General features: G+C 38.1%; 1 protein-coding gene across 1 annotated transcript; it reads left to right on the forward strand.

The window, feature by feature from the left end:
* Positions 1–3872: 3872 nt before the first annotated feature.
* LOC138894808 (uncharacterized) lies at positions 3873–4488 on the forward strand. The gene is made up of 2 exons (XM_070179538.1): positions 3873–4172; positions 4354–4488. Exons 1-2 carry the CDS (start codon positions 3873–3875, stop codon positions 4486–4488), a joined length of 435 nt encoding a protein of 144 aa, XP_070035639.1.
* Positions 4489–16375: the final 11887 nt, after the last annotated feature.

Here is a 16375-nt window from a genome sequence, read left to right on the forward strand (position 1 = left end):
GTGTTATTATCTGTGCATAAAGCATGCTCCACATCATACTCCACTCATGCCAATTATCAACATAGAGGTACTTGATGAGTGTCTGCGCTCTTCCAGAATTACCCTTTTTAAATTGAAAAGGCTTATTTGCGGTAGACTAGTCGATCATCGGTGCAGTCGACGGTCCCATGCCTTTCCCTCTCAAATTGTCCACTTGAGAGTACCAGTCTAGACCATTCTAGAAACCTTACTCCAACATCAACTATACATGCATCATGTTAAACCTTGTATGGGTTATGACATTGTTAATGTAATAGCCCGCTAAGATAAGCCTTGTCCAAAGTCCGACGGGATTTCCACAATCCCAATGGACACTATCATATTATGTGCATTACTTGAAGAAAATGTGCCAACGTGTTGATCATTGTTGCGTAAGTAGTCAAATCTGGAGGGGGTAAGGGATAACCTTTGTTTGTTTACTTCAAATGAAGGTTTGGCTCATTTTCACTTTATTATTATTGTCGATTTAGTAAAGGTTTGGCTCATTTTCACATTATTGAAATAATGCAAATGTTGGCATCAATCTTTTCCAAGTCTACGTGTTGCTTAGGCCTTCCTCGGGCACAATGAGGTCCCCAAATTAGGACGCGGATTATTGCATCACTTTGTGAAACATGTTTTAATATCGCAAACACTCTTTTAATATTCCTTACTAACTTGTTTGCCTTTTGCTTTTTCTTTCTTTTGATTATTTCCATTCCCAAAGGTTGGTTCGTGCATATTGGCATCTTCTCAAGAACTGGACCGCTGCACCATCCCGGGCCCGTCGAGTTCCTGGGTAGCCTGGCAAATTAGCATGAATTACTTTTAAAAATAGTTCTGAGAATTTGAGACATTTTTTAGTATTCTGTTTTGAAATAATTGCTCGAGCCATCAAGCCGCACTTGTTGACATTTTAAGATTTGTTTTAATGCATTACTGCTTTTCGTATTTATTATTATTTTTATATTTTTTTCAGTATTATTATTACCTATCCCGATAAACCTACGTCTGTGACATGTAATGAGACAATGCAATATAAGGATAGTGATTCAGAAGACCTGGAAGATGATACGATGCCTGAGGAAATCGTCAGAGAAGTGGAAAATTTTGAAAACAAGACAAAGTCCAATTTGGACGAAACTGAAGTAGTTAACGCAGGGGACTCCGAAACGGCCAAGGAAACACGTATAAGCATTCACCTATCACCATCAGAAAAGGAAGAGTATGTCCGATTCCGAAAAGAGTATAAAGATATCTTTGCATGGTCCTACGATGATATGACTAGTTTGAGCATATCCATAGTGACTCACAAGCTACCTACCAATCCCATGTGTCCACCGGTAAAATAGAAGCTCAAAAAATTCAAGTCGGATATGAGTTTGAAGATAAAAGAGGAGGTCACCAAGCAAATCAAAGCCAAGGTTCTCAGAGTGGTTGAATATCTGACTTGGTTGGCCAACATTGTGCCGGTTCCGAAGAAAGATGGGAAAGTCAGAGTGTGTGTTGATTACCGAGATTTAAACAGGGCGAGTCCCAAAGACGATTTCCCATTGCCCAATATACACATATTGATCGACAACTGTGCCAAGCATGAACTCTAGTCCTTTATGGATTGCTTCGTAGGGTATCATCAGATCTGGATGGATGTAGAGGATGCCAAAAAGACAACCTTTATCACACCATGGGGAATGTACTGCTATAAAATGATGTCATTTGGTTTGAAGTATGCTGGAGCCACTTACATGAGAGTCATGACAACCATTTTTCAAGACATGATACACAAGGAAATAGAGGTGTACGTGGATGACATCATCATCAAATCCAGAAGAAGCACAGATCATATAGCAGACTTGAGGAAATTCTTTGATCGGCATTGAAGGTACAATCTGAAACTGAATCCTGCAAAGTGTTCCTTCGGAGTCCCTGCCGAAAAATTGTTAGTATTTATCATCAGTCGTCGATGGATTGAATTGGACCCGTCAAAGGTCAAAGCTATCCAGGACTTGCCACCTCCGAAGAATAAGAAAGATGTGATGAGATTCTTAGGGCGTCTCAACTACATCAGCCGTTTCATAGCACAATCAACCGTGATCTGTGAGCCGATCTTCAGAATGTTGAGGAAAGATGCTGCAACAAGTTGGATTGAAGAATGCCAGAAAGCCTTCGACAAAATCAAGGAGTATTTATCCAAACTGCCCGTTCTAGTCCCACTAGAGCAAGGAAGACCACTGTTGCTTTATTTATCTGTACTGGATGGAGCTTTCGGTTGCGTTTTGGGACAACATTATGAAACTGGATGAAAGGAGAAGGCAATATACTATCTGAGCAAACAATTCACACCCTACGAAGCTCGGTACTCTTTGCTGGAATGCACCTACTCTGCTTTGACATAGATAGCTCAGAAGTTGAGGCATTATTTCTGTGTATACACTGCATATCTCATATCAAGGATGGATCCACTGAAATATATCTTTCAAAAGCCCATGCCTACGGGTAAGTTAGCAAAGTGGCAAATATTGTTGAGCGAGTTTGACATAGTCTATGTAACTTAGAAGGCAGTCAAAGTACAAGCATTGGCAGATCATCTGGTAGAAAATCCCGTAGGCAGAGAATACGAACCATTGAAAACGTATTTTCCCGACGAGGAGGTGTCGTTCGTGGGAGAAGATATCACTGAAGCATATGATGGTTGGAGAATGTTCTTCGATGGAGCAGCAAACTTCAAAGGAGTAGGTATTGGAGATGTCTTGGTATCAAAGACCGGCCAATAATATCCGATATCCACAAAACTCAGGTTTCTATGCACCAACAATATGGCAGAGTATGAGGACTACATTTTGGGACTCCGATTAGCCATTAACACGAACGTTCAGGAGCTGCTGGCAATCAAAGCTTCAAACCTTTTGGTGCACTAGGTTCCAGGAGAATGGGCCACAAAGAACACCAAAATATTGCCATATTTGCATTGTGTGCAAGAGCTGGTCAAAAGGTTCACAAAGATAGAATTCAAACATGTTTCGAGAGTTCAAAATGAGTTCGCATATGCATTGGCCACTCTATCTTCCACGATACAACACCCAGACAAGAACTTCATCGATCCTGTCCCAATAGGAATTCATAAACAACCAGATTATTGTACTCTTGTTGAAGAAGAGAGCGATGGAAATCCGTGGTTCCAAGACATCAAGGAATATTTGGTAAAAGGAGAATATGCAGAGCACTCTACCCATACTCAGAAGCGCACGCTTTAAAGATTAGCCAACCATTTCTTTGAAAGCGGAGGAATTCTGTATAGAAGAACTCTTGACTTGGGATTATTACGATGCGTCGATGCCAAGGAAGCATCCAGATTGCTCGAGGAAATACATGTCGGAACTTGTGGACCGCACATGAATGGCTTCGTCTTAGCCAAGAAAATACTAAGAGCAAGGTATTTCTGGATGACTATGGAAATAGACTGCATCAAGTATGTTTAGAAATGTCACCAATGCCAGATACATGATGAAATGATACGAGTGCCACCCTATGAACTCAATGCAACAAGTGCACCCTGGCCTTTCTCTGATTGGGGCATGGATGTCATCGGACCAATCGAACTCGCTGCTTCAAATGGGTATAGGTTCATTCTAGTGGCCATAGATTATTTTACAAAATGGGTCGAAGCTACATCTTATAAAGCTATAACTAAGAAGGTCGTCGCAGATTTTGTTCGGGAGCGCATTGTTTGTCGGTTCGGAATGCCAGAGTCAATCATCACCGACAATGCCGCCAATCTCAACAGTGACCTAATGAAGGCCATGTGTGAAACTTTCAAGATCAAGCATAAGAATTCCACGGCATACAGGCCGTAAATGAATGGAGCTATAGAGGCCACCAACAAGAACATCAAGAAGATACTAAGGAAAATGGTTGATAATTACAAGAAATGGCACGAGAAGTTTCCATTTGCTCTACTCGGGTATCGTAACACAGTTCGTACATCAATTGGGGCAACTCCTTACCTGTTGGTTTATGGCACTGAAGTAGTTATTCCTGCCGAAGTAGAAATCCCTTCTTTGAGAATTATACAAGAAGCCGTGCTCAGTGAAGCAGAATGGGTACAGAGCTACTATGAACAACTGGCTCTCATTGATGGAAATAGAATGAATGCAGTATGTCATGGTCAACTCTACCAAAACAGAATGGCAAGAGCTTTCAACAAAAAGTTTAGACCAAGGCAATTCACACCGGGGCATTTGGTGCTAAAGCGGATCTTCCCACATCAGGATGAAGTCAAGGGGAAGTTCTCACCCAACTGGAAAGGTCCCTACATGGTTCATCGAGTATTAACAGGAGGAGCACTCATACTTGCAGAAATGGACTGAGAAATTTGGAAAAAACTTATCAGCTCAGACGCAGTCAAGAGATACTATGTTTAGGATTGTTTACGTTTCTTCACTTGATGTAACTGAACTACGCTTGACTTGATTCCCATTTAAGAGGGGATATGTAGTCAGCCCTGTGTGTTCGGTCACATCTTAATAAAATATTCATTTTCCCCACGATCAGAAACTGGGGCAAGATCACAAGTTCAGCCAACTTCGTCATATGTGGAACAACCAAAAGTATTGTTAGAAGTATGCATTTAAACTATGGCAGAATTTTGAAGGGGACCCTTAAAATGCTAAACCAAGGAGGTCGCAATGTATCTAAAATATGTCACAGTCACCGGTTCATCTAAATTATTTGATGTCGTATACTACTACATTTCAAAAGACTATATTTATCAAATGCATTGCATATTTTTCGAAATTATGTTTCTATGATAGCCAGATGTTGCTCAGGGTAACTCAAACAAGATCCCAAAACAGGAGCAGAGGCCGATCAAGAAGACAAAAGCACGAACCCCCCCCCCCCCCCCCCACAAAACTCACGATTTTTCTTTGGATGCAGGCACGATAAAACAACATTATCCATAGATACATCAAGTCACTACTTTCATGACGACAAATTACCTAGCACAAACACCTCCAGCTAAGAAATACTTTACTTTCTCACCGTCACTTATCGTTCTCTTGCATAAGGATAAGCATTGCCTTTTTTCGCATGAGACTAAGCATTGTCTCTTCTTCTTGTATGAGGCTAAGCATTGCCTCCCCAATTGCATAAGGCTAAGCACTGCCTTTCCCTGCATGAGACTAAGCATTGTCTCTTCTTCTTGCATGATGCTAAGCATTGCCTCCCTAATTGCATAAGGCTAAGCACTGCCTTTCCTTGCATGAGACTAAGTATTATCTCCCTTCTTTGCATGAGACTAAGCATTGTCTCCTCTTCTTGCATAAGGCTAAGCATTGCCTCCATAATTCCATGAGACTACACATTGTCTCCCCTAATTGCATGCGACTAAGCACAATCTCCATGAGACTAAGAATTGTCTCCTCTTCTTGCATGAGGCTAATCATTGCCTCCCTAATTCTATGAGACTAAGCATTGTCTCCCCTAATTGCATAAGACTAAGCACTGTCTCCATAAGACTAAGCATTGTTTCCTCTTCTTGCATGAGGCTAAACATTGCCTTTCCTTGCATGAGGCTAAGCATCGTCTCCCCTAATTACATGGGACTAAGTATTATCTCCATGAGACTAAGCATTGTCTCCTCTTCTTGTATTAGGCTAAACATTGCCTTTCCTTGCATGAGACTAAGCACTCTCACCCCTAATTACATGAGACTAAGAATTGTCTCCTCTTCTTGCATAAGGCTAAGCACCGTCTTTCCCTGCACAAAACTAAGCATTGTCTTCCCTTTTGGCATAAGGCTAAGCATTGCCTTTTCCTTGCATAAGATTAAATATTGTCTCCACTACATTACCTAAAACCTAGCACTATCCCTCTATTCACATAGGGATAAGCACTGCACTTATCTTACACAAGACTAAGCCTTGTCTTATATCATCTTTGCATGTGACCAAGCGTCATAGTTTTGCATTTCATGGGCTGAAACATCGCCGTCTTTTCCAAAGGCATTATAGTCCGAAGGCATCATTCTTATAGCCGGGAGACACTATACCATGGCCTGAGGATCTCTCAATATTGCACATCACTATTCAAAGGCGTCATCATCCAGAGGCACCATCCTCATAGCCCGAGGACACCATTTCATGGCCTGCGTATCCTTTTCATGCGCTTCATGGCCCAGGACGTCATGGTCTAAGGATATCATCCTCACCGTCCAAAAATAACCTTTATGATCCAAAGGGAATTTGCATCATGTTTTAAAGTTTTGCAATAATCCATATATATATATATACGCATGCACCGTGTTTTAAGTTTTACAGGTAATCCATGAGATAACTGTTCTACAAACGGGAGCAATCTTCGCTCTGGTTTCCGTTCATAACATTCACATCATTCAATTGTTTCAAACGTAACCGACCATCAGTAATTGCCCACTTTTACTCTATGACCGTTTAGATATTTGCTCTATGATACATCCGTAACGTTTCAGATTCACATGCATGACTCTACATAAATTCATCTGATACTATCCTACCCAAAAGAACCCTCTCTGTAACATGTGAACACTCTCATAACAACTCCATCAGTTTCATTCACCGTTGGGTCCAGAACTACACACAGCCTGATTCCCGTAACACCAAGGATATGTAGGCAACTCAGGAACTAGAGTTCGACCCTATTTTTCAAATCACATCATTCTTCACTCAATTCAGCCAAAATTGGTCATCATTTTCTTTACCCAACAACTCTTTCATCATTCCCGGGTAAAGAGAGGCAACTATTGATACCCAATTTTTTACTCATATTTTCTCGAATAGTATATATACTTTCAAAACATCACTTGGCATCATTATTTAGTTACAAATCTATACAAGTATTTTTCTATAATTTTTCATAATTTTCAGAGCTTTAAAATTATTTTTTTTGTATTTAAATTACTTGAATATTTTTAATTACTCCTTTCAATTATTTTGTGATAAATTAATTACCTAAAATTATTATTTTGCATCTATATTACTTGCTTCAGATATTTTACTCTATTTTTTATAATTACATTAGTATTTTTAGGCCATTTACACAATCTTGCAATAATAGCCTGTATTTTACAATTTTTATTGTATTTGTCATTTTATTTAAGGTCAAAATAATATCTTACATTTTTTTATAATCTTCTACTATTATTTTAAAATATTACATTGCATAAAGAGCATTTTTTATAATTTATTATTAAATTATTTTCCTTTAATTTTCTATTTTTAAAATTTGGCCCAAAATTAGGATTAATTTCGGACCAATAGGCCCTTGACCGATTAACCCCAGCAGCCCAAGCAACCTAATGAACCTACCTAGTCCAAAACCCGACCCAACATGTTTAAATCGCAGCCGTTGATCAAATCAAAATTGATCAACGGCTCACAACACTCCCCCCATTTTCCTTATACTCCCAATACCCCCAAACCCTAGAGACAAATCCCACTACCCGCCGCCTCTAAACTCTATCTGTCTCGCCTCTCTCTGAAGAACCCTAATCGCCGTCCTTCACCAATCCCTCTTCTAATCCCGTTAGACATGGGATTCACCTGTTATTTACTTACTATATCCATGTTCCTTCTCCACTAGTTACCTCTTTGCGGTATTACATAGAACTTGCTCTATTTTTGGCAAAGTACATATCTTCAAATCAAAAGGAATCAGTTCTAATAGTTGGGATTCAGACAATATTTCGTCTAGATACATTTATATCAAGGCTAAATGGGTCCGATTAGCCAAGATCTCCGACCAATTTTCAATTTCTGTCAACTAGTGTTTAGCTAATTTTTCTCTAATATAACTTTTACTGATTCTTCATGTTATTATTTCCTTATTTATGTTAATTTTACAGTATTTCCTTGATTTTTGTTGTTTGATTTCTACTACTATATAAACCCATCCCCTTTCCCCTTTGAGACAGACTTTTTAATTAGCCTGATTCACTAAAATAATCGAAGCTATTAATCTATTGTTCTATACTCTGGTTCTTGGTCGGCTGAAAGCCAAGGCCACCGAAATTCGATTTTCAACTTTTCTTGGTGCGAGCATTACGCGGGGTTCATTTGAAGCCCTTGGGAACTCTGACGCACTAAGAATATGGGTTCTTGCTCTTTGTTGACATTCAGAGCATTGTGGAATTAGTTCTTTCTCGTTGTCTGTTTATTCAACTGATAACTGGTAAGTCTCCTGGCTTTACGATTTCATTCTTCTGTGTTTATGTCGTGCATATTCATGCCTCTGAATTTCATGACCTAATGTGTTCTTAGACCATCTCTGTATGTAACTTTGCTAGCATTAAACTTGTCTTATGATCTGAACCTCTTTAGCATTTGATTTTTACCTAAAATTTCCAGTTTTTTGAGAGATGTTATTTGAATATGCTTCCCTTGAATAATTTAGACCCTCTTAAGTTCATTTAGCCTAATGTTTTGGCACCTGAACGTTTACATTTACTATTCTACATGAGTTTTCATTCCTACTATATTCTGAATTCCTCGCTGACTTGCATTTGTAATGCATTCTAATCTATGTTAAGACCTTCACTATCAACTATGACTTGCTTCCCCTGTTAATGTGTCCGTCATCATGTTTTTGGTTTGCATGATTCTGTAGCCTCAATGATTATTTGGGACCTTTGGAATGGCTATCTTAATTTGTGTTTCCCTACCATGTTTGACAGTGTTTTGCTTCACGATGTAAGTTAACATGTTTGTCTTTTGATTTGGGATGGTTACTTAGCATAATTTGGACCCTTAAGCTTTAAACCTTCTAAGTTAGAGCCCTACTTAGACTTGTTTGGTATTATGCACCTTTGTATGTTAATCTTGTAATCTCAGGAAACTTTATTCTCCTCTAACTCTCTCAATGTGTTTTCTGCCAATATGTTATTTCTTGCTAAGTGTTAAACCTGTAATAGCAAAATTTATCTAAGTTTTGTTGACACTCTTAACTAGTATGTTCTGTATTTTAAGCAACTTTGCTATGTCAGCTTTCTAAACTACAAGTGCATCTCTCCAAATTTTGTCCCTTAATCACTGTTCTCTCACTCTCATTGGTTACCTACACTATTATGAATCTATCACTCTTGACCGGTTGAAAGCCAAGTCCACTAAGACTCTCTTTAATGACCTCCCTAGTGTGAGCACTGCTCGGGGTCCACTTGAGACCCTTGTGAACTCTGACACACTAAGATTTGGGATTCGTTGGTCACTCTCTTTACTACTGAGACCTTAGCTGTCTCTAACACTCAATTCTTTCCTCATTCTATCTACTGAATATGCAAACTGGTTTGTTTAAGTTATTTCTGTGTGATTCAATGTTTGGGTCGTATGATCAATCTGTGGCTGTTTGGTTTGGTTTGAGTTCCTCTATGGTTTCTGGACTGTGCTGATAAATATAGTCCCCTATTGGGATCTGCGTATGCTATTTGTGAGGAAAGTGTTTGTTGAAGGCCCTTGCAATACTGGGTATCTCCTTTTGGGCCTGCTTTAGGCCTACTATTATTGCTTGTATAATATATTGTAATTGCATTCATCATTGGGTCTGTAATAATTTTGTAATAAACAATTAGGGTGTTAGTGAAATTGGGTAAATGGGCATACTCTAATGTTTGCATGAAAGCGTAGAAAACATGCCTATAGGGTTCGTATGATCTACTTGTTGTTTTATCCAACATGTGACCAAGCATCATAGTTTTGCATTTCGTGGGCTGAAACACCGCCGTCTTGTCCAAAGGCGTTATAGTCCGAAGGCATCATCCTTATAGCCGGGAGATACCATGCCATGGCTTGAGGATCTTTCAATATTGCACATCACTATTCAAAGGCGTCATCATCCAGAGGCACCATCCTTATAGCCCGAGGACACCATTTAATGGCCTGCGTATCCTTTTCATGCGCTTCATGGCCCAGGACGTCATGGAATAAGGATATCATCCTCACCGTCCAAAGACAACCTTTATGGTCCAAAGGGAATTTGCATCATATTTTAAATTTTCGCAATAATCCATATATATATTCGCATGTACCGTGTTTTAAGTTTTACAGGTAATCCATGAGATAACCGTTCTACAAATGGGAGCAATCTTCACTCCGATTTCCGTTCATAACATTCACATCCTTCAATTATTTCAAACGTAACCGATCACCAGTAATTGCCCACTTTTACTCTATGACCGTTTAGATATTTGCTCTGTGATAAATCCGTAATGTTTCAGATTCACATGCATGACTCTACATAAATTCATCTGATACTATCCTACCCAATAGAACCCTCTCTGAAACATGTGAACACTCCTATAACAACTCAATCGGTTTCATTCACCGTTGGGTCCAGAACTACACACGGCCTGATTCCCGTAACACCAAGGGTATGTAGGCAACTCAAGAACTAGGGTTCGACCCTATTTTTCAAACCACATCATTCCTCACTTAATTCGGACAAAATTGGTCATCATTTTCTTTACCTAACAACTCTTTCATCATTCCCGGGTAAAGAGAGGCAGCTATTGATATCCAATTTTCCCCTCATATTTTTTGGAATAGTATATATACTTTCAAAACATCACTTGGCATCATTATTTAGTTACAAATCTATACAAGTATTTTTCTATAATTTTCCATAATTTTCAGTTCTTTAAAATCAATTTTTTTGCATTTAAATTACTTGAATATTTTTTAATTACTCCTTTCAATTATTTTGTGATGCCTTAATTACATAAAATTATTATTTTGCATCTATAATACTTGCTTAAGATATTTTACTCTATTTTTTATAATTACATTAGTATTTTTAGGCCATTTGCACAATCTTGCAATAATAGCCTATATTTTATAATTTTTATTGCATTTGTCATTTTATTTAAGGTCAAAATAATATCTTATATTTTTTATAATATTCTACTATTATTTTAAAATATTACTTTGCATAACGAGCATTTCTTATAATTTATTATTAAATTATTTTCCCTTAATTTTTTATTTTTAAAATTTGCCCCAAAATTAGGATTAATTTCGGACCAATAGACCCTTAGCCGATTAACCCCAGCAGCCCAAACAACCTAATGAACCTACCCAGTCCAAAACCCGACCCAACATGTTTAAATCGGAGCCGTTGATCAAAATTGATCAATGGCTCACAACACTCCCCCCATTTTCCTTATACTCCCAATACCCCAAACCTTAGAGACAAATCTCACTACCCGCCGCCTCTAAACTCTCTCTGTCTCGCCTCTTTCTGAAGAACCCTAATCGCCTCCCTTCACCAATCCCTTTTCTAATTCCGTTAGACATGGGATTCACCTATTATTTACTTACCATATCCATGTTCCTTCTCCACTAGTTACCTCTTTGCGGTATTACATAGCACTTGCTCTATTTTTGGCAAAGTACAAATCTTCAAATCAAAGGGAATCCGTTCTAATAGTTGGGATTCAGACAATATTTCATCTAGATACATTTATATCAAGGCTAAATGGGTCCGATTAGCCAAGATCTCCGGCCAATTTTCGATTTCTGTCAACTAGTGTTTACCTAATTTTTCTCTAATCTGACTTTTACTGATTCTTCATGTTATTATTTCCTTATTTATGTTGATTTTACAGTATTTCCTTGACTTTTTTGTTTGATTGCTACTACTATATAAAAAAATCCCCTTTCCCCTTTGAGACAGACTTTTTATTTACCCTGATTCACTAAAATAATCGAAGCTATTACTCTATTGTTCTATACTCTGATTCTTGGTCGGCTGAAAGCCAAGCCACCAGAATTCGATTTTCAACTTTTCTTGCTGCTTTCATTGCCCGGGGTTCATTTGAAGCCCTTGGGAACTCTCACGCACTAAGAATCTGGGTTCTTGCTCTTTGTTGACATTCAGAGCACTATGGAATTTGTTTTTTCTCATTGTCTGTTTATTCAACTGATAACTGGTAAGTCTCCCGGCTTCACGATTTCATTCTTCTGTGTTTATGTCCTGCATATTCACGCCTCTGAATTTCATGACCTAATGTGTTCTTAAACCATCTCTGTGTGTAACTTTGCTAGCAATAAACTTGTCTTATGATCTGAACCTCTTTAGCATTTGAATTTTACCTAAAATTGCCAGTTTTTTGAGAGATGTTATTTGAATATGCTTCCCTTGAATAATTTAGACCCTCTTAAGTTCATTTAGCCTAATGTTTTGGCACATGAACGTTTACATTTACTATTTTACATGAGTTTTCATTCCTACTCTATTCTGAATTCCTGGCTGACTTTCATTTGTAATGCGTTCTAATCTATGTTAAGACCTTCACTATCAACTATGACTTGCTTCCCCTGTTAATGTGTCCATCAACATGTTTTTGGTTTGCATGATTCTGTAGCCTCAGTGATTATTTGGGACCTTTAGAATGGCTATCTTAATTTGTGTTTCCCTACTATGTTTGACACTGTTTTGCTTCACGGTGTAAGTTAACATGTTTGTCTTTTGATTTGGGATGGATACTTAGCATAATTTGGACCCTTAAGTTTTAAACCTTCTAAGTTAGTGCCCTACTTAGACTTGTTTGGTATTATGCACCTTTGTATGTTAATCTTGTAATCTCAGGAAACTTGATTCTCCTCTAACTCTCTCAATGTGTTTTCTGCCAATATGTTAGTTCTTGCTAAGTGGTAAACCTGTAATAGCAAAATTCATCCAAGTTTTGTTGACCCTCTTAACTAGTATGTTCTGTGTTTTAAGCAACTTTGCTATGTCTGCTTTCTAAACTACAAGTGCATCTCCCCAAATTCTGTCCCTTAATCACTGTTCTCTCGCTCACATTGGTTACCTATACTATTATGAATCTATCACTCTTGGCCGGCTAAAAGCCAAGGCCATTAAGACTCTCTCTAATGACCTCCCTAGTGTGAGCACTGCTCGGGATCCACTAGAGACCCTTGTGAACTCTGACACACTAGGATTTGGGGTTCGTTGGTCACTCTCTTTACTACTGAGACCTTAGCTGTCTCTGACACTCAGTTCTTTCCTCATTCTATCTACTGAATATGCAAATTAGTTTGTTTAAGTTATTTTTGTATGATTCAATGTTTGGGTCATATGATCAATATATGGTTGTTTGGTTTGGTTTGAATTCCTCTATGGTTTCTGGACTGTGCTGATAAATATAGTCCCTTGTTGGGATCTGAGTATGCTATTTGTGAGGAAAGCATTTGTTGAAGGCCCATGCAATACTGGGTATCTTCTTTTGGGCCTGCTATAGGCTTACTATTATTGCTTGTATAATATTTTATAATTGCATTCATCATTGGGTCTGTAATAATTTTGTAATAAACAATTAGGGTGTTAGTGAAATCAGGTAAATGGGCATACTCTAATGTTTGCATGAAAGCGTAGAAAACATGCCTATAGGGTTCGTATGATCTACTTGTTATTTTATCCAACATGTAATATATGCTATTCAATTTCCATGTACACTGGTAGATGTCATGCCAATAGGAGAATCACACACTCACACAACTTGTCTACTATCAAGGCATACGTGCTTTATTTATTCCTATGTCTACTGCCATGTGTTACTAGACAGCATGCCTATATGAAACAAATGTCAATAACCATTCCTTCAATAACTGCAGCTTATTCATTAGATACCATGCCTATAGGATTATACTAGCTTATGTTCTATTGATCTTCATCCAGAAATCACACCTATAGGACTTTAATTGGTTAATTTGCTATTGTTATCATACTGCTCACCTAGAAAACATGCCAATAGGGGCTAAGTATACAAAATCAGTTTCAATCGTTAATCATTAGAAATCCTGCCTATGGGGTATTACCACTCACTTTAAAGGATAAATACTGAACTTTCAAACACTGTTTCATTGCTTAGCCATGCCATTATTAGAGAGCATTCCCGTAGGATAAAACATGAGTAATTCTGAATATTTCTGATGGTTCTCACTACCCCTACTGTGTAAATCACCTAGAGATCATATCTATACGCTTAAAGCGGCATTTTGCATCTGAAACTGCTTGCACGTTTTAATCCAAGGTCATATAGAAACCATGTCTACAGGGCTTAAATGGCTTTAATTTGTCTCAGTTCTAAAACTATCTAACGCCTAATGTGAGAACCGGTTTTGTGTGCATTTGTTATTTAAATGTGGAGGCTAACTTGAGCCCCCTAACTGCCCTTACATGAAGTCCAACTTATTTTGTATGTCACCTAGTTTCATCATTTTGAGCAGCCTAAGTAAAGTATTGAACCTACTTTAAATAGAGGTCCAATGCTACCTCCTGGACCATTGGTACGGGACGGGAAGTGCACGCATAGGGCACGACTTAGAATTGAATTAGAGCGCTTAAGTAAACAACTTTAACATAGTAATCGGGTAGTGGGAGATGATAGTCTGTGCCCGCTGAATAATATGAGTAATTCCCTACCTCAAGAGAGTTGCGAAATATTATTTATGTTATACGGGGTGATCCTTAAGCTAAAAAACTTAGGACCCCCCTTCTCTTCTTTATACTTTTAGCCATCTAATATAGACCGTCATAGTTATATCCTTGTAATCCTTAATTCTCATTGTGTTATTATAAATTTCTTTTACCCTTATTCTCTTTGTTTATCTTGCCTAATTATAATCCACATAATCTTAAGTTCGGTCGAGACCCACAGTTGTGGACCTCGAAGTGTGCCTAACATATTCTCTTTGAGGTAATCTGAGCCCTTACCCGATCTTTGGTGGCGTTGACTAGTCAATAGAGTTATTTACTTAATAGGTGCCCTAACACACCTTAAAACCCGTTAGATGGCGACTCTTATTCTTTTAGCACTTTACCTCCTACTCAAAATAGTTTTCACGACATCGAAACCCGCTTTCGTGGAAAAACGGGGCGCGACAGCATGGCGACTCTATTGGGAAAATACATAGGCTCTTACCATAATGAACTTGGCTTATGTGGATTATTTTCTTTGTTATAACATGCACATCCCTTTGCCGTTCGCCATTATTTGCTATGACTACTCTTCATTTTGTTTAAAGACTGCTATATCATGCCTCTCTCATCCCTACTCCCTTACTTGCTCTATTATATTTTCGCATATATTCCACGAACTATCTTCTTCCTTTGTCTTTCTTTCTTATGCTTTTCATGTTTTAACTTATTACCGTATTTACTGCTTTTACATATTTATCATGCAAATACTTGGCAACTTGTTATTATCTCTGCATAATGCATGTTCCACATCATACTCCACCCGTGCCAATTATCAACATAGCGGCACTTAATGAGTGTCCGCGCTCTTCCAGAATTACCCTTTTTAAATCGGAAAGGCTTATTTGCGGTAGACTAGTCGATCAACGGTGCAGTCGACTGTCCCATGCCTTTCCCTCTCAAGTTGTCCACTTGAAAGTACCAGTCTAGACCATTCTAGAAACCTTACTCCAACATCAAATGTACATGCATCATGTTAAACGTAGTACGGGTTATGACGTTGTTAACGTAATAGCCCGCTAAGATAAGCCTTATCCAAAGTCCGACGGGATTTTCACAATCCTAATGGACACTATCATATTATGTGCATTACTTGAAGAAAATGTGCCAACGTGTTGATCATTGTTGCGTAAGTAGTCAAATCTGGAGGGGGTAAGGGCTAACCTTTGTTTGTTTACTGAAAATGAAGCACGAAGTCCCCAGGTTCGGTATGGTCCAAAACACCCCACCTTTGCTACTTAACTGGTTGAAATATCTTTACAGCTTTGTAGCTTAGTTTTAGATTTCAATTGTAAATAAGGCTAAATGCCATTACTCACTTTATTATTATTGTCGATTTAGTGAATGTTTGCCTCATTTTCACATTAATGAAATGACGCAAATGTTGGCATCAATTTTTTCCAAGTCTATGTGTCGCTTAGGCCTACCTCCGGTACAATGAGGTCCCTAAATTAGGACGTGAATTATTGAATGACTTTGTGAAACATGTTTTAATATCGCAAACACTCTTTTAATATTCCGTACTAACTTGGTTACCTTTTGCTTTTTCTTTTTTTTGATTATTCCCATTCCCAAAGGTTGGTTCGTGCATACTGGCATCTTCTCAAGAACTGGACCGTTGCACCATCCTGGGCCCGTTGTGCTCCTGGGTAACCTCGCAAATTAGCATGAATTACTTTTAAAATAGTTTTGAGCATTTGAGACATTTTTCAGTATTCTGTTTTGAAATAATTGCTCGAGCCATCAAGCCGCACTTGTTGACGTTTTAAGATTTTTTTTAATGTATTACTATTTTTTGTATTTATTATTATTTTTACATTTTTCTTTTCATCATTATTATTACCTATCCCGA

This window comes from Nicotiana tomentosiformis, chromosome 6 (genome assembly GCF_000390325.3).
Source record: "Nicotiana tomentosiformis chromosome 6, ASM39032v3, whole genome shotgun sequence".
Classification (NCBI taxonomy): domain Eukaryota; kingdom Viridiplantae; phylum Streptophyta; class Magnoliopsida; order Solanales; family Solanaceae; genus Nicotiana; species Nicotiana tomentosiformis.